This window comes from Manihot esculenta, chromosome 1 (genome assembly GCF_001659605.2).
Source record: "Manihot esculenta cultivar AM560-2 chromosome 1, M.esculenta_v8, whole genome shotgun sequence".
Classification (NCBI taxonomy): domain Eukaryota; kingdom Viridiplantae; phylum Streptophyta; class Magnoliopsida; order Malpighiales; family Euphorbiaceae; genus Manihot; species Manihot esculenta.
In genome coordinates, this window is record NC_035161.2 from 31,740,904 (window position 1) to 31,762,410 (window position 21,507).

At 31.3% G+C, this 21,507-nt stretch overlaps 2 protein-coding genes across 5 annotated transcripts; one reads left to right on the forward strand and one right to left on the reverse strand.

Moving 5' to 3' along the window:
* The first annotated feature begins 1,251 nt into the window (after window positions 1–1,251).
* LOC110599982 (zinc finger protein 4) lies at window positions 1,252–4,032 on the forward strand. Of its 4 annotated transcripts, XM_021736671.2 has the most exons (3): window positions 1,252–1,614; window positions 2,110–2,165; window positions 2,940–4,032. In XM_021736671.2, the coding sequence occupies exon 3, from the start codon at window positions 3,050–3,052 to the stop codon at window positions 3,821–3,823; it is 774 nt and encodes a 257-aa protein (XP_021592363.1). In that variant the 5' UTR covers window positions 1,252–1,614; window positions 2,110–2,165; window positions 2,940–3,049; the 3' UTR covers window positions 3,824–4,032. The 4 variants fall into 4 exon arrangements, with proteins under 4 accessions (XP_021592363.1, XP_021592346.1, XP_021592355.1 ...); XM_021736654.2 differs by lacking the exon at window positions 2,110–2,165 and having other exon boundaries at window positions 1,252–1,618; window positions 2,919–4,032; XM_021736663.2 differs by lacking the exon at window positions 2,110–2,165 and having other exon boundaries at window positions 2,912–4,032.
* A 1,973-nt stretch (window positions 4,033–6,005) lies between these two features.
* LOC110599972 (60S ribosomal export protein NMD3) lies at window positions 6,006–8,404 on the reverse strand. The gene is made up of 2 exons (XM_021736627.2): window positions 8,132–8,404; window positions 6,006–7,684 (listed from the first exon to the last, which is right to left on the reverse strand). The coding sequence occupies exon 2, from the start codon at window positions 7,680–7,682 to the stop codon at window positions 6,150–6,152; it is 1,533 nt and encodes a 510-aa protein (XP_021592319.1). The 5' UTR covers window positions 7,683–7,684; window positions 8,132–8,404; the 3' UTR covers window positions 6,006–6,149.
* Between the last annotated feature and the right edge of the window lie 13,103 nt (window positions 8,405–21,507).

The following is a 21,507-nucleotide window of genomic DNA, read 5'->3' on the forward strand; positions in this document are numbered from 1 at the left end:
GATGTAGAAGAGAGATGTGGATGTATTAGTGGGCATAGTGCAGAATTACAGGTCAAATATGTGGGTGTGGATCACTTTGTTTCAACCAATCAGCTTTAACCTTTTTCTTCCCTTGGGGTTTTTGGGGAATGAGGCAGACATCTCCCATCATTGCTTTACAGGTTAATATGTAGGGAAATTAGGGTTCATCTTTTCTAGGACACGCTTCATCAATTAAAAATTCTTGGGTTTTTCAGAAGCAGCATGTTCAGCTATATGATGTTAAGAAATGACCTATCCCTACTCTTAAAAAGCAACCGAAATAATGCAGACATGAGGATCCTCTTTTTTTTTTTTTTTTTTTTTTTTTCTACTTTAAAAACAAACTAGATTAAAGCAATAATAATGCAAGAGTAAAATAATAGGTAGAGCTAGAAGGGACATGTGCCTTTTTATTTTTATTTTTATTTTTTTAATTTTTTCCTTTTTGGGTTTTGTGGGAGAAGATTAACAAAGTAGAAATTAAAATACATATCTTTGTAGCTACCTAGCTAGCCAAGCATGGGATGATAATATATTTATAAATGCACGCCCATACATATGTGATCAGCTAGGGTTATTTTCAAGATTTTGAGTTTATAACTTTGAATTCCAATCCATCAAAGCAAACCTTGATTTTACTATAAATTTTTATTTATAAATAATTGATAATTTTATTATCGATAATTTAAATAGTCAAGAAATTATTGTTAATTTATTTTAGCAATAATTTTTTTATAATTTAGTCATAAATGTTATTGTTTTTTTTTTTTTTTTTATATTCTTATAGTCTCTTCAGAAAGATAAAACAAAACCCACAAAAAATATATAAAAGGTTGACAGGCAGATATTAAGTGTAAGGTGGAGTTGAATGGGAAAGGTGAATCTGATGAATGGAAGAAGAGCTGACCCCATGCACTGTGGAGTTATCTGCAAGAGAACTTTTAAGAGTGCTGAGAAAGAAAGAGAATCTTTTGCGGGACTAAGGACTAGCTAGTACTGTTTGCTTGTGCTGGATTTTGAGTAGGTGTGTGCGTAAGAGAGTGATGTCCTTATCCCAGTTGGTTGTAACTGAGAGTTAGTGTATGTTGTGGGGAAGTTGCCCCAAAAATCAAGAAAGCATTCAAAGTAAACTGTCCTAAAGGTGTTTGAGTTTGGGACTTTGAGAGGAGTATAAAGCATGTCATATGATATCTTTTTTTTTTTTCTTTCTTTTTTTTGTTGTTTTTGGTTAAAGTCTATCCTAAACACAACATCACCTTTTCTCTGACTTAGCTGACTCCCACCACTGTCCCCCCTCACTCTCCCCTAACCTTTGCTTTCCCATAATTAAACATCCATAGTTAAATTCTCACCCTCTCTCTCTCTCTCTCTCTCTCTCTCTCTCTCCATTTCCTTTTCTCCATTTGTTTTGGCAAAAACAAAAGAAACCCACAAGCTTGCTTGCCTTGCTTTGTCTTGTGATGATCTGCCATACAAGGAAAAGTACAACTTGGGCAGATGTCTCCAATTTGTATGCAGTTTTGTTTCTCGATACCTTCAAGATCAAGCTAAGCTAAATTGCCAGTCAGCTTCACTTGCTAGCTCTTGAGGATGGTATGTTGCTGCTCTGTGCTGTTCTTCTGCATTCAATTGTTTTCTTGATATCATGGTTTTTTTTTAATTGTTAACAGAAACTCTTTTGCTGATTAATACCCCTTGATGTTGCTGTAGTATTTGTGTATTCATGCTGCATCTATCTCTCTGCCTGTAAAATAATTTTAGCTTTCTATTTTCTTTCTGCTTGGTTTATTCTTTTCCGTTCTTTTTAACAGTGGTGGCTCAGTATCCATTCCAAATCAAAAGCATAAACTATTTACAGAAAGAGCCTTAAACATGCACTGTTTTGAACCATCTCTTATTCTTTACTTAATCCCCATGAGGTTTAAATATTCACAGATGTATCTGAATATTTTTCATTTACAGAGGATTGAAATAAAAAGGCCTTGATATGTGTACTGTAAAGCAGTTTTCTGGTCCCTTTGTTCCCCAAAAAATAAAAAGGGCCTTGATATGCTAAATTTCAGGAAAATTTTGGGTTTGGATATGCAGGACTCCTTTGCTGGTGTATTTATGCTGATTCATATCCATGATCTGCATAAATGCAAGTATGTATTTTATATAATTTAAAGTCTAGTATCTATGCTCCATGTTCTGTATCTGTTTCAGTTTTGCAAGTTTTCCATCTGACTCAAAGAAGTGCAGAGTTCGTCTTTGTTAGATGTGCGTGGTTAGTTGTTGATTTTCATCCTCTTTCAAGTTGATCCTCAAATCGTTATGCATAATTTGTTGTTTGAACTATCTAGCTCCCCCACGTTTTTACATTAAAATCCTGCTTTTCAAATTCCACTATGTTCTTTGTCCTACGAAATTTATATGCTATATTTCAACAGATGCTGCTGCCTGTTGTTCATGTGTGTTTGCGATTCTTGATGTGTTTATATCCTCTCAGTTTCTACCTTAGGATTAGATAAAGGATTGACAGCTAAGGAGCGTGAAAAGCAAAGAAATGGATTTATTCACAAATTTCTTAGTAGACATATTTGACTAGCAGTCCAGCAAGAAGGCTGAAAGGGACAGATTTCTTCACATACAATGCTGACAATTCTGTTAAAGCAATGAAAATCTTGATTATTCTGTGATGTGAAATGTATGGCTTCACTTTGGACATATGAACATTTCTTTTGTTTCTTTGTCCACCTCTCAGACGTGTATGTTTCCCCTGTGTGATTTCCTTAATTTCTTACCTCAAAGTTTAATCAACATAGTTCTCAAATAGATTTCAGTTCAGATGCTCTTGATACTTGCAACTTATCATATCATTTTGCCCTTTTCTGTGGTTAGTGTTACATAGCAAGTAGCCTGATTGTCCAATCTTGCAGGCAAAGATCATCTAGCATTCATGGATAGTAGTTCGAACAGGCTCGATCTGGTTATTGCTCAGACACTCTATAATGCAAAGTAGCTCTTCATTATACAATTCAACTTCAATATGAAACCTACCATTGATCTTGAAGTGGAGGCTGCCTCTGAAAATGATTCTGAGGTCAACAGCCAAGTAGCTTCCAACTTATCCGTCCATGAAACTTCTTCAGGTCCCTCCAATGACAGCCTCACTAACTTTTCCAATCTCACTAATGCTATAGCTGCACCTGCTGGTTCGGAACCAGTTTCCCTAGACTTAACCCTTTGCTTCAATAATGATAGAATAGAAGGAAGGGAGTCAACAGGACGCTCACTGTCAAGCACCAGCGAAAGTAGCAATGGACCTGTTCGAACTACTGCAGCGGCCATACCCCGAGTGTTTTCATGCAATTATTGTCAGCGGAAATTCTTCAGCTCACAGGCACTTGGTGGTCACCAGAATGCACATAAGAGGGAGAGAACACTAGCAAAGAGAGCAATGAGGATGGGCATTTTCTCTGAAAGGTATGTCAGCCTGGCATCTCTGCCGTTACATGGATCTTCATTTAGGTCCCTGGGAATCAAGGCACACTCTTCAGTGCATCAGAACTTTTCACCACCTGTAAGGCCACAAGATAACAGAAATACTGCAAGATTTGATCAGGGTTACCTTGGTTTGCCGATATTTGTGGATGATGATGAGGCAGAGCTGTTGTGGCCAGGTAGTTTCCGCCAGGTAGCTGAGGCAGACGATACACATCATAGTTTTGTACTCGCAGAAAATTCAAATATGAATATTTTAGAGGAAATTCCATCAGCAAGCTTAGACAATTCCATGCCAGACCTCACATTGAAACTTTGAGCCCTTCAGGACTAGCTTCAGTAAGTCAGCTTTAGTACTCTCTCTCTCTCTCTGTATAGCAAGATGTGCATGAGCCATGGCTCAGCATTGATTCTTACAAGTACTTATTTAAAATTTTCACTTCGTTGTATGTCAGTTCATAAGAGCTTCACAAGGATTATTTCGGAGCTTCGATGCTTGTTCCGATTTATATGATGCTTGTTTGATCACATTCCCTTCTCTTTTCCATTTCTGATCTTTTATAATCAAGTTCAATACTGAATTGATACAATATAAGCAGAAATTATCAATAGAAGGGTCTGCAAGCATGTTTTCCATAGGGACCTTAAGATCAGAGTCAGAAAGCTTATATTCTTGATAGTTGCATTCTTTGTTTCTTCTATTACATAATTTAAAGCTGCATCCTTGGGAACAAAATTATTGATTATTACATCAAATATCAAACACTCTCCATCAAGGAGAATAGATTTGTTGAACATATTTAAGACAAAACAAAACTCAAGAAGATTGCTGCTGCTGATTCTTTGCTTTCAGCTGGGGTTTGATCGTATCAAATTTTTTTAATTTCACTATTTGAGCAGAAATTGGAAGAAAATATCTTTTTTACTAAAGTTTTATCTATAGAAGCTAATTAACAATTATGACAGGAGTCAAGAATACAAGAACCAAACCTAAAGTGTCAAACATGGTTCTTAAAAAAAGAAAGAAAAAAAAAAACTGGATCCGTTGTTTTATTTTTATGGAGTTGTTCTTCTCTGAAAGATACAAGAGCAAATAAAAAGCAAAAGCCATAAGCAAAATATACAACATACACCCACAAACCACACTTCCTAGTACTAGTAAATTATCCTCATTAATAGCAATAAAGGTGTAGGGACATGGAAATAGTTGCTGCCGCTTGAGAAGGACAAAGATACAGAGGGACAATGGTCAAGGAAACAAAATCAAGTTTTGGTTTGGGGATGGAAGGTAAAGAAATCCCTACAATAAAAGGCAAAAAAACGCACGAAAGTAGAAACAGTGACAGCCATGAAATCTCTGGAAAACCAACAAATTACAAAGAAAGAAGTGTTGGAAGTTGAAATCTTGTTTGAATAGACCCGTCCTTAAACTACTGAACTTTGTGAAATTGACATGATTCTTTTTATGAACCATTGGTACATTCTAAGTGGAGTTCCAACATTTGCATATGAAATTTGAAGAAGTTGCAATGATGCTGCCATGATTGCTGTGATAATGTGAAATCTTGAAAATACTTGAGTCTTGAAGTGATGAATTTAGTTTTTGCAGCAAAAATCTCAAAGAAGAGCGTCGGAAATTGAAACGTTCTCGCTTTCTTTAATGTGATGTGTGTGGTGAAAAATTAGATTAAAAAAAATTCATGTACAAGAAAAAAAAAAGTAGCGATACCCAAAATATGGGCATAGGATCAAAAGCAAGCCAACTTCCTATAAAGCCAAAAATGAGAAAGAAAGTGTGGAAATCTAAGTTTTTATCAATGAAATTTATATTGACCTCTCCATTTTCTTTTTTTTGTCACGTTAATTTCTTTTTTTTTTTGTAACTTGCCTGTTAAAGTCAAGAATTTAGCTTATTTCGTCCTTGTTTTTACTGTTGCACATCGAGTATTTTCTGCCTAAACTACGATTTCTGTTTGTGAGCTTAAAGATTTGTTTTCTAGTAGATTTTTTTTCGACATCTTATTTTTAATTTCAGATAGCTATTTTATGTTTATGGAAAGTTCTCTTTTTTCTAAATCCAACAATCAGTTTTAAAAAAAAATTTCAAGCATACCAAACTCGGAAAATAACATCACTCTTTCATAAGTTGGAAGACGATGACTACATAATTCCAGAAGAAGTTAACAGAATAATTTCGAGAATTTCCATAACAAGAAAATATGATCTCCGCTCACTCAACTGTCGCTGAAGGTTTCTTGATCCTGGTAAATGCATCCATCAGATATTATGAAATACTCTATTCATTCTCTTCATCTGACATACATATTTTTATCTAATCAACACTCTCTTCATTTCTCCTAAGAAATTATTGAATGACTCCATTCATTTTATTTTGCCCGTAACAGAACAATTTCTGGGCTCTGCTCCCTAAAATTAAAATGGATTTTGAAGGGTACTCTAAGCTATACTCTTGGTTGTATCTGTTCATAAGCAACATTATGTAACAAAAAAATGTAAATCGTTCTGCAAGATCATGTGTTTGAGAGAATTCTTAACATAAATAAAAGGGAAAAAAAAAGGCATCACAAATAACACAACCGTTCAATTAAGGATCATTTCAAGCCAAAATTAAAATGAACTCACACTCATTCACTCATGTTGTAATCATCCCCATCTTCCATATCGCTTATATCAAGATCAGCAAGCAACTCTTCCAGTGGAACTGAAGGTACATCCTCCCCATCAGTCATGGATGCCATCTCTGAAGGCTGATATTCTTTATTGCGATACAATGACACATTGAACCTCAACTCTGGGTTCTCTTCCAGATCTCTCAAGAATTCTTCATATTCCTTATTCATCTTTTCCTGGTCGTTTCTACCTCTTGAGTCATCAACTTCCATGCTCAGCGACTTGAGCTTCCAGGAACGTGGCTTCCCGTGTTTTCTCTGGCGTTTCTCCTCATAACTCTTCTTTATTAAAATTGCTTCAGGGAGGACAAGACCTTTGTACTTGTCAAGCTCAATATCATTGCTGTTAGTGCCATATAGATCATAACCAAGGGCCTGATCACCAGGTTTCAAAATATGGCCTAGATGTGTTTTTATAAAGAAAATAGTATCATTCTTCCCAAAATCTGAAAGACGGGCAACTTGGGCCTCAGCTAAAGCATACCTTGAGCCACCAATATTAACATCAGGAGAAATGATTTCAACATCCAATACAATATACTCCACAAGCTGCCGGCTAGTAAGCAGAGACTTAAAGGATGCCCTCCAGTACTGGTCAGCGTCCAGGTAACATTGTCTAAGAGTAAGAGGATCCAGTAGGGCTATGCTGTTTGTCACTTTTGTGCAGATTACAAGGGGACCAAGATTCCCCAAACTAACTGCAACTTTCGGAGGCAGGCAGATCAAATCCTCACGGCAAATTGGGGAAATTTCAACAGAGAAAGTGTATTTGTAATTATAGTTGTTGCTCTTAGGATCATGAGAGACAAGTTGCTTGTCATGGCGACTCCTCACTGGAGCAACTTTACCCACAAATTCGACAAATTTCACCCCATGACTTCGGTTTGCAAAGAAAAAATCAATACCTTGATCCATCTGCTTGATCTTAATTGCGCGGACTGCAGCATCATGCTTCAAAATTAGCTGTTCCAAGTAAAAGAAAGTTCGTCTGTGAGAAACATGCTGCCGGACTTGGACAGAAGCAACCCACTGATCAGGGTTGGCCTGAATCCTTGAGCAAGATTCACACATGGATTCTTGCTGAACATATTCAACAACATATGTTTGTTCAAGTATTGCACCATGAAGAACCTCTTTTTGAACTCTCACCCTAATCTTGATCCTCTTAGAATGCGGTTCAGTCCAAACAAATTCTGCATGTACCATCCTAACTCCTCTAAAATGCAGTTTGCCTAAACAATAAGTCAACAGCTCCTTGGACTCCAATTGGGCCTTAATCCAAGTATTTGAGTGATGCAAGTAGCTATCACATTCAGGGCAATGTCTAATGATTACATGCTTCTGCAAACCTTCAGTGATGTCTACTTCTGAGCGCAAACACTTAACACACATATTGGCTGCATTTGGTTGCATTGGAACGCCACATTTACAACATAAAATACTTCCAACGGTTTGACGAATAACAAACATGCCTGCTTCTTCAGCCATGGCTGGTCAAAATAAAACAAACGAATAATGATAATATTTTTTAATGAACAAGAGGAATAGTAATCACTTAACAAGAAAAGGCCCAAACAAGAAACCAAACACAGAGCAAACAGATAGATAAATGAAAACATTAAGGTCTTTCTTCTTGAATATGCAAATTATATAGTATTTACGATATAGCAAGTTCTGATATAGGGAAATTGAATTGCAGAATTACAGCTGCAAAATATTTTGAAATTCATAACATACTTAAGTAAATTATTTATTACCACAGTATTTATCCTATATAATAATCATTCAACCATAGAGCAAGAAGTATTTTGCAGCAACTAAAAATAGGACCTCAACCCAAATCCGTTTACAAATAGACTACCCAAATCCAAATCAATAAATCTCACAAATCTGAGAAAGCACACATCTGAAACCACAATCTCAAAACTCATACAAACCTGCAGTGACCGAGGACGTAGCTGCGAGGAGCAGCACCGTACGGCAGAAGGAATGGACCAGCGGACGCGCGACGAGTACCAGAGGGAGCAGCGGAGGAGAGAGAAGAAGCAACCAGGACCAGCGGACGCAGCGACGATGACAGAGTGAAGGGATCGGAGGGAGGCACACGGCTGCACCAGAGGGAGAGGTGGAAGGGAGAAAGGAGAGAACACGCGGCGTAGTTGAGAGTCTATGTTAGGGATGGGAATTAAAGGTTTTTTTAGGAGCAAATTACTGAGTTTTTTTAAAAAAAATCGGAAACTCAGTCGGCTCTGTCAGCTAGACACCGACTTGCTTGGACCGCAGCCTCAAAGTCGAAGGTGGAGTTTCTACAACAAATTACTTTGGACCTTTTAGTTTGGGTTGGGCCAAACGAGGCCCAACCCAAGCTATTATTAGAATACCCAATGCCATTTAAAAGAAAATATAGACTTCAATGCTGAACATATTTTTTTAAACTATTCAAAACAAACTAATATATGAGAATACGTTAAAAAATTTTAACATTAATATACTTAAATTGACCAAAAAAACCTATTAATTACGTTAAAAAATATATAAATTATATTTCACGAATTAATAAAGCTGTAAAAAGTCCAAGCTAGTTGCATTGGAAATTACACCATTGACCCTAAAATATATATATATAAATAATTTGCAAAGGAGAAGCACTTTTGAATTGGGCTAAGCCTTGAATTCAATTTAGCCCAAGAAGAAAGGCCGAGAGGGTTAGTGGTGATGGGTTTGACTATGGTCCACAGTGGATGACTAGAGCACGGATTGGTTCTTTGCTAACGATCATATCGAACTGGATATATATCCTATAAGCGAGGCATGAAAAAGGAAATGTGGGCATGGGTAGGGGTGAGCAAACGGTCGGTTCGGTTCATAACCGAACCGAACCGAAATAACCGAAAACCGAATTGCATAATTTTACACAAACCGAACCGAACCGAATAAGAGGAATAACCGAATCGAACCGAACCGATTTGGTTCGGTTCGGTTCGGTCGGTTTGATCGGTTCGAACCGATTTTTAAACTTATCTTTTTTTTTTTTCACATTCATTCTAAAATACAGTTAAAATATTTTAATTTTAACTTTTACAAAAAAAAAATCAATAAAATATAAAATTTTACAAATAAAAAATCAATAAAATAATAAATCAATAAATCAATAAAAAATCAGAGGACTGAGGGCAACCGACGAGGGCTGAGGACGAGGACTGAGGACTGAGAACTGAGGAAGACAGAGGAGAGGACCGAGGGCAACCAAGTTGCTGACGGTGCGGAGAGCCGATAGACTGGAGAGCGATGGCCGACGATTGCGTGGAGAGCGATGGCCGACGATTGCGTGGAGAGCGACGATCGACGCCGACGATTGCGTGGAGAGCGACGATCGACGCCGACGATTGTGTGGAGAGAGAGAGACTAGAGAGCGACAATGGACCGGTGGACAGTTGGAGAGCGATGGCCGACGATTGCGTGGAGAGCGACGATCGACGCCGACGATTGTGTGGAGAGAGACTAGAGAGCGACAGTGGACCGGTGGACAGTGGACGGTGTGATAGTGGACCGATCGATGACAGTGGACCGGTGGAGCTCAATGCTCAGAGAAGAGGCACAGCACAGGCAGGTGTGATAGGGGTGAGAGGCGGCGTGGAATGGAGATAGCGTCATAGCGTGAACTCTCAGCTTTTAGATTTAGGGTAAATATAAGGGTACACTTCAAAACGACGTAGTTTAGGTGATTTCGGTTCGGTTCGGTTTAATCGAAATTTTTGAATCTAAAACCGAACCGAACCGAAATCACCGATTTTTCAAAAAATTGAACCCGAACCGAACCGAATTAAAAATAAAACCGAACCAAATTTTTAATTCGGTTCGGTTCGGTCGGTTATTTCGGTTTAAACCGAATAGTGCTCAGCCCTAGGCATGGGAGGTGAAAAAGACCATACAATACAAGCTTGATAAATATGGTAGAAAAAATTTGAAAGAGAAAATGGGTCCACAAAAGAGATGTAGAGATAACAATAACATGTAAGAGCTAGCTAGGATGTAAACGTGATAGAATATTCTCTAAAATTAAACTATCCAAATTCCAACAATATTTAAATTTTTTGAATATTTATTTTAAATCAGGTTAAAAATTAATTTAAATTATCCGAATATATTCTAAACTCGATTATTATTATTTCAATAAAACTCCAATCAATTTAATTTTATATATTTTAATTAATAACTTATATAAAAAATATTTTTCATTAATAATTTTTATTTAAAAAATTTAATATTTTTAAAAAATTTTAATTTTAATTTTTGATGAAAATATATAAAAAAAATATTATAAATATTATTATAAAATATATTTTTTATATTAAATTAATTATTTATATAAACGGATTTAAAAGATAAATATTTTATATATAAAATTTAAATTCAATTTGAAATGATAATAAATATTATTTTTTAAATTTAAATTTATTTTAAATTTAATTATAATTATTTAAATTTATTTTATTAAGATCGGATGGAATCCAATATCAAAAATACCTAATCCTTTGACATGTACGAGCAAAGGCGATAGGATGGTGTAAAATAAACAAAACATAACAGCTCCAGACTACTGACTACAGAGCCCCCGCTTTAAATGCCGAGCAGGCAACAGTTTCAGCGACTTTCGTGAAGGACAATGTCAGCCAACCCCCTCTCTCTCCTCAGCAAGGCTATGATGTGAAAGTTCAGTCACCACTCACACACACATACACTATTTTTCTCTTTTTACATTTTTTTTTTATTGGGATTTTTATCACCATTTTGACTGCCCATAACCAGAGGAAAACTCTGAAGAAAAGAAAAAATTTATTCTTTATTCTCTACTATAAGACATGCATGGGATGCACATTATCATATAGTCATCATAGCCTCATGATAGCTTCTTTTGTTTTTCTTGCCAGCAAAGAAGATGGGAAAAGTGAGAAAAAAGAGAAAGCTTTGAGATTTGAGACGAGGAAAGAAAGAAAAATTGAAAAGATATATAAAGAAAAGAAGAAAAAAGTACCTTTTTTTTAAGCTTGCTTTCTCTTTCTATCTTTCTTTCTTTCTTTATTTTTATTTAACATATATTTTCATCAATCATAAGTAATCGATTACAAAATCATTTCCTCACCTCTCACATCATACCATCTTTTCTGCTGTGGCATAGAAGTTCTGTATCCCTCTGCCCCGCTTGCATTTATTACGCTCTTTTCGAGGAATGGGCCTATCTAGGGTTTCCTCTCTCTAACATTTTCATCTTCATATGTCAACCTCAAAGCGTACAACTTTGTTCTCAGTGTCATTGTTTAATATTACAGAGTTTATCAGTGATCTTACCCGTTTCTTCTATTTAACTACTACTATTCCTTGCAAATCTCTCCTCTTTTTTTCTTCTTTCTTCATGTTTAAGCGTGCATTTCAGTTTAAACGAAACATAAAATAAAATACCCATTTGCTTTGTCTTTTTTAATAGTTCTGTCTTGAGAGTTAGTCTGCTGGACCAAAAAGAAAACTCTTTCTTTTGAATTTTGAAATCTCAACTAGAATTGCATGTTATATCTTTACTTTTAGCTAACATTAGCTTATATGGGTAGAGAGAGAGAAAGGCTAAGAGCCAACAAAACCACAAGAATTACAAAGCACAAACTCTGAGAAAAGGGACTCCAATAATGTCCATAAAGTTCACTTTCTTAAAGATCAAAGAACAATAGAAACTCATCTAAAATGAATAAACTATAATCTCTATATCAGTTTGCATACCTCAAATTAGATTTTCTTTTCAAAAAAATCATAAAAATGGTAGGAAAAAAAAAGAGATTCAATGCTGATGTTCCCATCACACTTTAATCATAATCTACATAAAAGAAAAATCAACAAAAAACATATAAAAATTAGAAAAGGGAAGCGATGCATGAGAGGGAGAGGACAAGGTTGATGAAAAAACTGTTATATGGGGCAGTCCTCGTTACATTCTTTAGGTGGTGGCCTTTCGCCCTCAACATATTCGCTTGTCAAAAAGGATATGAAATCACACTGTAGCCAACCCAGTTGATTTTCTTCCCATCACAATTCACAAAAGAGAAAAAAAAAGTCCACTTTGACGTCTCTCTCCAATAAATGAGTTAAATATTAGCCTACCCTTATCGCTTTGGAACTTGTTCATTGAATTTCTTTTATTAAAGAGCTACTACAGTAAGCATAGTACAATTACGCCAATTAGATTTCAAAAGCTACATTCTTCTTTCTTTATTCCATGTACGTACTTCAATTTTTTTTTTTTTTGGTTTCATGCGAACAATATCCATTCGCTAAACCATCCTCCCCTTTTTTTCTTTCAAAATTTTCTTCCTTAATTTTCGCCTTCTGCCTAGATTCATAATTATTAAATCCCACAAACCAATTGAGATTTTCAAAAAAAAAGGCAAATGAATGGCTAATTTAATGTCACATCGATTTTCCACTTTAGGATGGTTAAACGAATAGCTTAGGATATAATGCTTAATGAAATTGTGTTATAGCAAAGATTTTAAAAACTGCGCAATTAAAATTTTGATTTGCTATGCCTTTTGGCTAATAGAGAGTCGAGGGTTTCCTTCTGTTTATTTTTTACCTTCTGCTGGAAGAAATCACTTTTAGACAAACCAAAACACATAGGAAAAATAATAAAGGATTTTTAATTTGAAGGGACTCAATGTGGATTTTTGTAGTGCCCTCTAAGGAATGAAAATAATAAAAACAATATTAAATATTTGTGTTAGTGTCAAAATATAATTTAGTGCAATTATTAAAACAATTAAAAAGAAAAATAACTTTTTTAAGTATGGTTAAAATATGAATTAATATTAGTCGAATCAATGAATTTTAAATATAGTTAAAATTACGAGAGCTTCTACAGTGACACAAACCTTATAAAAAAATGAAGAAAAAAGCCCTGGAGAATATTTTTCTTTTGTTGAAAGATGAAAGCTAGCCCAGTAGTGGGCTATTTGGGCTGTCTGAGATCTTTCATGAATTCATACTCCATAAAAAATATTATATATAAAATTCTTTTACCAAGTATTGTTTTCTTGTTGGCTTTATTATTAATTAGCATATCCACGCATTTTTACATATGCATAATGTTAAAAGCATATATATTTTTAATAATCTTTAATAATTAACTCAATTAATTATCTTCTTCAATTACTTTATGTTTTCATTTTCATTTGTTTACTTTTTTTAATATTAAAATAATTACTGTTATCATTTAAAATATATTCAACTTTTCTGCTCAACTTATTTTAATTACTAAGATTAATGTCTAACCCGATTGTTGAATGAAAGATGGCAGGATATTAATTAATTTATAGTTAAAGGTAATTAGATCAATTTATTTTTCTTTTCTAAAATTAGGGATAAATAAGGGAAAATAGCATATTATATCACTGAAATTTGATGACATCTTATTCAGTAAGATAAACGGAGATGTTAAAAATGGTCCTCAATAATACTGTCCATTCTAATTTTTATTCACTTAATTTTTTATATATATTAAGAAATATAATTTATTTTATTAATTTTTTAATTATATTTATTTTAAATAGATTAAAATTTATTAAATATTAAAAATATTTTAGAAAATTTATTAAAAATTAAATTAAATAAGATTATAATAGTGATTTTATATATTATTATAATCTAAAAACGAAAATAAATAATAATTTTGAAACAATTAAAAAAATGAATAAAAATTATTAGATGAAAAGAGTATTTTTTAAAAAATTATTTTATTTAAATTATTTGTCACCTCAAAATATTACTTTTGCTAATAATTTTTAGCTTATTGATATTAAATTCGTTTTTTAAATTTAAAAGTCTCGAGTTTTAATTTAGTTATAGAAAAATTACAATAATTTTTTTTATAATATTTTAAAATTTATCGTATTATTTACTTATCTCTCTTTTAATTATTAAAATTTTCAATTGAAAAGACTAATACAGAAATAATTATTGAGAGTGAAATAATTTAAGTGAGATAAAATCAATTATAATAAACCAGCAATCAAATTTATTTATTGGCTAAAAATAATTATTAAAATAAATTATTAATTATTTAAAATATCAATAATAAAATTATAAATTATTTATCGACGAAAAATAATAAGTATATTTTTACTTTTATATAATATAATTTAATCAAATTAAGAGTTATTTTTGTGATTTAATATTTTTTTAATCACCATATAAAAAGTTTAGATAAATAAAAATAAAATTATATACAATACTTTAAATTTATTTATTTAAATGTATAGAATAAAATAAATAAATACTAAATCTAATTAATTTAAATATGCAATTTTTAATTTAAATATATTATAATTTTATTAACAATAGTTAAAAAAGATCTGAATGTTTAAAGAAAAAAAAAATGAAGATTGATTAAAAATAGAAGAACAACTATTAATTGAATAATCAGGGCAATTGAAAACGATGCAACTAATTAAAGTGTTCAATAAATGGCTGTCGTCTGATTGCAGACTGCAAATATGGAAAGGGTAAAAGAGTGAAGCAGCAGTGAGGCATTTGACTTTTGTTCACCACGTGTTCCATTTTTATTGGGTGAGCATCATCTTTCCTCCACATCAGTGCAGCAAATTATACACCGACACACTATGGGAAATCGGTGAATTCTATTATTTTAAGAGAAAATAGCACGTGAAAACAATATTAATGTTACGGGTTTTATATTTATTTAAATAATAAATTAATAATAATATATGTTTTCTCTGATTTATTTATTTATTTATTTTTTCTGATATATCCTTTCCAAATCTGTCTAAAACGAGACAGTTCAAATCTCCAAATTCCTCTATGACATTGGGCAGCTCAGCTATTGGTGTGGCAAGACAACCAGCTACCCTCCAAATCTCATATCTTCCTTTTTATTTTTATTTATTTATTTATTCCGTTCTCTCTATCTACACTTCTTCCTCAATTATACTTGTATGCTCTCTCATTTCCTTATATAAAATATTTTTTTATTATTATACGTATCTCTGTATGAAGTTGAATCTGGTCTTTTGACACCACCCATCATTGATATCAACACAAACTTAATTACTTATAAATAACTCTTTAACACTCTCCCATATTATAAAAAAATAGACTTATTATAAACCACCTTTGAAATTAAATTAGTGATATATTTCTAATTTTTTATTTTAAATAAAAAAATTTACTATTTAATTTTCGGATGATATTATTATTATTTATAATCATATTTTTAAAAATCAATTAAAATATTTTTATATTTTCATTTCGTCAACGAAATATCCTTCTATTTCCATTTAATTTAAATATCTTTTTCTATTGTGTTAAATGGAGAGAAATTTTTAAAATTCTAAACTACGCTTCCAATAAAAATCAAAATAGAATTGTAATGAAAACTCAAAAAACTTTCTTTTGTATCTAGAATACATACTAACCAACTCAAATCAATATTATTATTCTATCCAACTTCACTAACAATTTAATTAAAATTTATAAATCTAAAAGCAAAATCAGTTCCCAAAATCCAGAAACATCAACAATTCTATTAATTTTTTTTCATAAATTTTCTCTAGTAACACGATCATAGTCCTTCTTAATTTTTTCTTACAATTTAGCTTTAGTCCAACACAACTCATCCCTTCGGTCGCTAGTTCTTCTCTTCAACTTCCTGTCTCAAGATATCATTGTCTTCCTAGAGAGATATGGATCGAAATTAACATAGAAAAAGCCTGTGAAATTTCAATACAAAACAAGGTTTGTGAAGGTTAAGAACAGAACCTCACTTACTTGAATAAATGGATACATGATGGCACCTCGAGTTTTGATGATGATGTGATGGAGAAAGAGTCATATTTGTATAAGAAAGAGCCATATTTGCATCACGAGTTTGTAGGTATATTTCAAAATCAGAGTGCTAAAGGCATGGCAAGACTAGTGGACTCGTGGTGAGTGATGTTGATGAGGAGGTATGGAAAGGCTATTTTGTTTTCTAAAATTAGGGTAAAGCAACAAAGGTTTGATGTGGTTTGGAGAAATTTAATAGGCAATGAAATGAACCAATAATAAGAGGATAAGAATGTTGAAAAAAAAGAAGAAGAGAAAGATATGATGAATCAATTTATCTCTGTCATACTCTTAGCGCCTCCAACTTTTGGCCACCAAAACCTTAATCGAAAGCCTGAAATGTTGTGAACTTCCACGGGTGAGAAGGCTCTAACAGGCTTTACTTTGGTGACTCTCTAACTGATTCAAGTGGGATGAATCTATTGATAGAGATGGAGAAGATGGGAAGAGAGGTTTCTTAATGTAGGTAAAAGAGTAGAGTTAGGGATTTGGAAAGAGAAGTTTATCCATTTAAGGACTCCGTCCACATAGAAACTAAGGGCAATTTGGTCTTTCCATATATGTCTAACGAAAAAAGGAGTTTCTGATGGATGAAAAACTTATTTGTTAATGAATTAATTATGAAAGGCATTTTAATAAATTTTTAAAAATATAGAAATCGACTTATAAATAATGGCAATACTCGAAAACTAAATAGTAAATCTCTTTTTAAATAATATATATTGAAAAGGTAAAATTTATTAATCTTTAAAAATAATTTAGTAATAGAATAATATGAATGGAGGTATATCAGTAAACGCGATATAAAATTTATTATTTTTAACTATATTGATAAATTTTTTAAATTAATATGACAAAATAAATAGGTTTTTTTTTATAAGGAGATTATTTTGTCATTTAAATTATTTTGATAAACTATAAAATAAAACTCAATTAATTGAATAATGTCATAATGATGTCCACAATCATTAATTATACATGAAAGTAACCTTGAGCATTAGTAGTTAATTAATTAATTACAAGAAAACCCTAAATTAATTAAAGCTCAAGAGATGCTGAGAGTAGGACTACATGGTAGTACTACCTGCATGATTAATTTTACACTTTCAAAGTTCTTGTTAAGACTAATTTAGTTAGATAACTTAAATTTTATAAAAAAAATTTAAATTTGTATTTATTTAATTGATATTTTTTATAAATTTATTGAGAAGTCAGAAATTTTTACAAAGAAAAGTAACTTAACCTAGTTAAGCAAATCCATAGATCCTAACACACAAAGTAGCAAAAACTTACTGCTAACACACATCAATTTACCCTCAGCTTAAAATTTTTTAAATTACCTAAAAATATTTGAGTAATTTTTATTTTAACTATAAACATATTAGAAGAAAATTACTATCAATTTCCTGAATTTTTAAAAAATTAATCTGTTTGTTTCTATTTTAAAATTATACAATTAAAATTTTTAATCTTTTTGAGAAAAATTCCTCTAATCTTTTTTTAGCATTTATATTATTTACTCTATATAATTTTAATTATACGTATTGTATAGTATATGTAATTCAAATATTTATGTTATTTATTCTTTCTAAATAAATGTAAGATAAGTTATTTACCTAATAATTTTTTTAATAAATTACTAAATAAATTAATTTTATAAGATACAAGAATGCTTTATTTGAGTGTTTTTTATATAGAAAAATAAATTAATAAATTTTCTAAAAATTTGATAATAATTTTATTATAAATAAATTGCAATCTCAATTTTTAAAAAAATAATCTCTGCTATTCTCCAATCTAAAAAAGTTTATTGTAATTTTTAAGATTTTAATTTCAAATATTTTACTTAATTTTTATATTATTTTGAATCTCATTGACAAACACAAATATTTATATCGACAAAACTTTTTTTTTAATAAATTTAATTGAAAATATTTTTCAAATAAAAGGGAGCCCAAATTTTAGATGATATCATTTAACTGTTTTACCCATAGCTTCCACACTGCTTCTGTCATCTTTCTTCTTCTTCTATTCTTTTCCCCGTTGACCACTCTCTCTCTCTTTTGTTAATTATTTATAACTACGGAAAGACAGAGCTCGTACAAAACTCAAAAAGATTACGGCCAGAATCAACGGAGACTTTCATTCTCCAATATATTCTTTTGACGAACTATATATATATATAACCAACGAAAACTTGCTAGTTAGTGAGTTGGGAAAATATCCATTTATCTTTATTTACTATAATCTCCTCAAATTTAAAAAGAAATAGAGAGAAAAGAAGATTAAAAATATTTTAAAAAAAATAAATATGTATATTCAAATTTAAATTTATAAAAGTAAAGAAATAAATTAATAATTTAAGTCATAATACTTTCTTTCGTCTCATATGTTTAGCTTCCCAAACAAGGGAAAATAAAATTATTTTTGCTTTTTTTTATTTTCTTTTCATTTAAATTAGACAATAGAAAATAAGTAAAGAATTTCTCCATATTTTCCTCTTTTATTCTCTTTCTTACTTTGAAATTTTGCAAAACATAATTTTACTTATTGAAATATTATTTTTATTTATTAATTAATTTTTATATTTTTATAATTATATTAACTTTATCAACTAAATAGTTCTTTTTCAATGTATTTTGTACTTACGAAGTTAGTTAAGTAATTGTCCCTCTTTTCTTCTCCCTCTTGATCTCCCCGGCCGGCCGGCTCCCACCCCATTCCATCTGTCGCTCCTTTATTTCTCTCTCTTGGTCTCTTTATTTTTCCCTTCCAAAAGCAAATCTAAAATCACTGAAAAAATCTAATAAAATAAATGCAAAGTTGAGTATATGGATCATGCTATCATTAGATATGTTTTATTTTTCTTTTCTGATCTCATTTAACTTAACATTATCAACACGACAAAGAATAAGGTTTGACAGTATTACATACATCAATGTCTGGCCGTACCTCTTGTATAATCTATATCACTCTTGCATGCCCACTCAGTGGCTGACAACAACAAGCTTTATTTGAAATTCAACTCTTCAAAAGCCTTATTCAAAGAAAAAGAAAAAGTCATGCAGCCCATGAGTCAAAATCTCATTGTAATTGGATATTTCCAGGATCACAAGGTATCAGGTTTAAACTTGAGTAGCAAAAAAATAAAATAAAAGTATTGCATGGGCAGTGAGGTTGTAGCTTTTATGGGATGGACGTAACATAAAAAAAGGTTAAAAGCTTAACTAACTTGTTTCCAAAGTTGAAAAGCTTTGTTTATTTAGAGAGCCCCACCATCTCATCACATTGTAAAAGATTTCGTGAAATTAATTTATCAACTTTCTTTCTGTCCCTTACAGAGAAGATCATATACTAGATATTTATTGATGGTTTGAGATCAGAAAAAAAGGTAGAATTTTGGTGTGCATGAGTAAATTTAGTCTGAATCAGTTTCGCTTTTTCTCTTTTTATCCTTTTTTTCTTATTGTCTAATGACGCATAACCGCTACTCTATTATAGTGTCACCTATCCCTATTATATAAAACCGTATGAATGGGTATACCTGTCTGCCCCATAATCAGACAGCCATTTAATTCCCTTCTGGTGCTTGTGCTGATAGGGTTGTGACTTAACTGGGCCTGCGCTCCTACTCTTCATCATGTCAGATAAGCTGAGTTGGGTTCTTCCCTGATGAGTCCGGACTCCAGTCAGAGAAACTGGGTTCTTCCCTAATGAATCCGGATTTCGGTTAGTCCGATCTATTTTAACCATAGACTGAATTGTGTACTAATGGACCCGTTTGCATAGTGCACTCTGATGAATTTTGGGTCTGCCTTCCTACAAAGACTTGATTACGGCCCGAGTACCCATTGCTAGCTATCATTATTTATAAATAAAGCCTTAATTATTCTTCATTAATAATTTATTATATACTATGGAATAATTGCCAAAACTTCAAATTAAAATTTGTCCTTAGAATTAGAATAAGAATTCCAATTTTGTTTATAATTTGAGGTATTTTGTTTATATGCCTCAAGGGGTGAGAATAATAATATTATATAATTAATAATTGCAATGTACATGATGATGACAATCCAACAGCACACACTCACCTTTTTTATATTTAATTACGTGTTAATTAGAAATCAATATGTGAAAATTTTAAAGTAATTTTGGAATTTCATTTCATAGTTGTAGTTGATCAACCTTAGGTCTTTGTCACCTGTTGGCTTTGCCTCTTTATGATTCCATGTCTTTTCTTGATTATGAAATTCAATTTGGGAATCCTGCAATTGAATCAAATCGCTCTACCAATAAGAATTAAAAAATTTACAATAATTCAATTTAATTATTTTTAAAATTTTTTTTATTTAAATAAAGAAAATTTTTTTTCTCAATTAAAAAAAATCTTACTTTCAAATGAGTAAAAAGTTTGCAACGATCTTACAAGAATTTATTTAAATTCTTTTATTATAAAATGAATTTTAACAAATGAGAGGCTAATGTATATTAAACCAATCCTCGATAACTACTTATGTTATATGAGGTTTTTTTTAATTGATATATATATATTTTAATTATTTAAATAGATTAAATATTTTTTTTAACATTTTAAGAATATATCAAATCAATGCTTAAGCATAGGGGTGAGTAGTATTCGATTTAAATCGAAAAAATTGATCGAATCGAATTAATTTCAAAATTTGGTTCAATTTTTTATTCAATTCGGTTTGGTTCAATTTTTAATTTCAAAAATTTTAATTATTTCGGTTTAGTTTAATTTTGATAAAAAAAATCAAAAAAATCAAAACGAACCGATCAGTGATAATAATATGTTATTTTTAATAATATAGAAAAATTAAATTATATTAAAATTAAAATATTTTAATTAAATTTTAAAATATTAAAAATAAAGTGTAAAAATTAAAAAATTTATTAAAAATCAAAACCGATCAAACTGAATCGAATCAAATTGAATCAGATTGGTTCGGTTCGATTCGATTTCTGATCAAAATCGATTCGGTTTGATTTTTATAAATACTAAAATTTCAGTTTTCAATTTATTCGATTCGGTTTGATTTTAAACCTAACCGACCGAATGGTCACCCCTAATTAAGCATATATAGTTAATGAAAATTCTGCTTACAGTGTGGTTTTATTTTGATTTAAATTAAAAAGCAAGTTATATATTTGTATTTATTTTTTAAAAGATTTATATATTATAAAGTTTTATTTTTTTATTTTTAAAATTTTAAATATAAAGTGGGATGGTTAGCATTTACCACTATCAGGTTATTTCAACGTTCAAGTTAATAAACTGAATAAAAAAGTAAGTGTACTGAGTCATTTAGAATTCAAGAACAGCCGTGTAAAAATGTGTAGTTTAATATCTACATTCATTAATTTTTATACTTAAAATGGTAGAATTAGTTATAAATTTATTGAA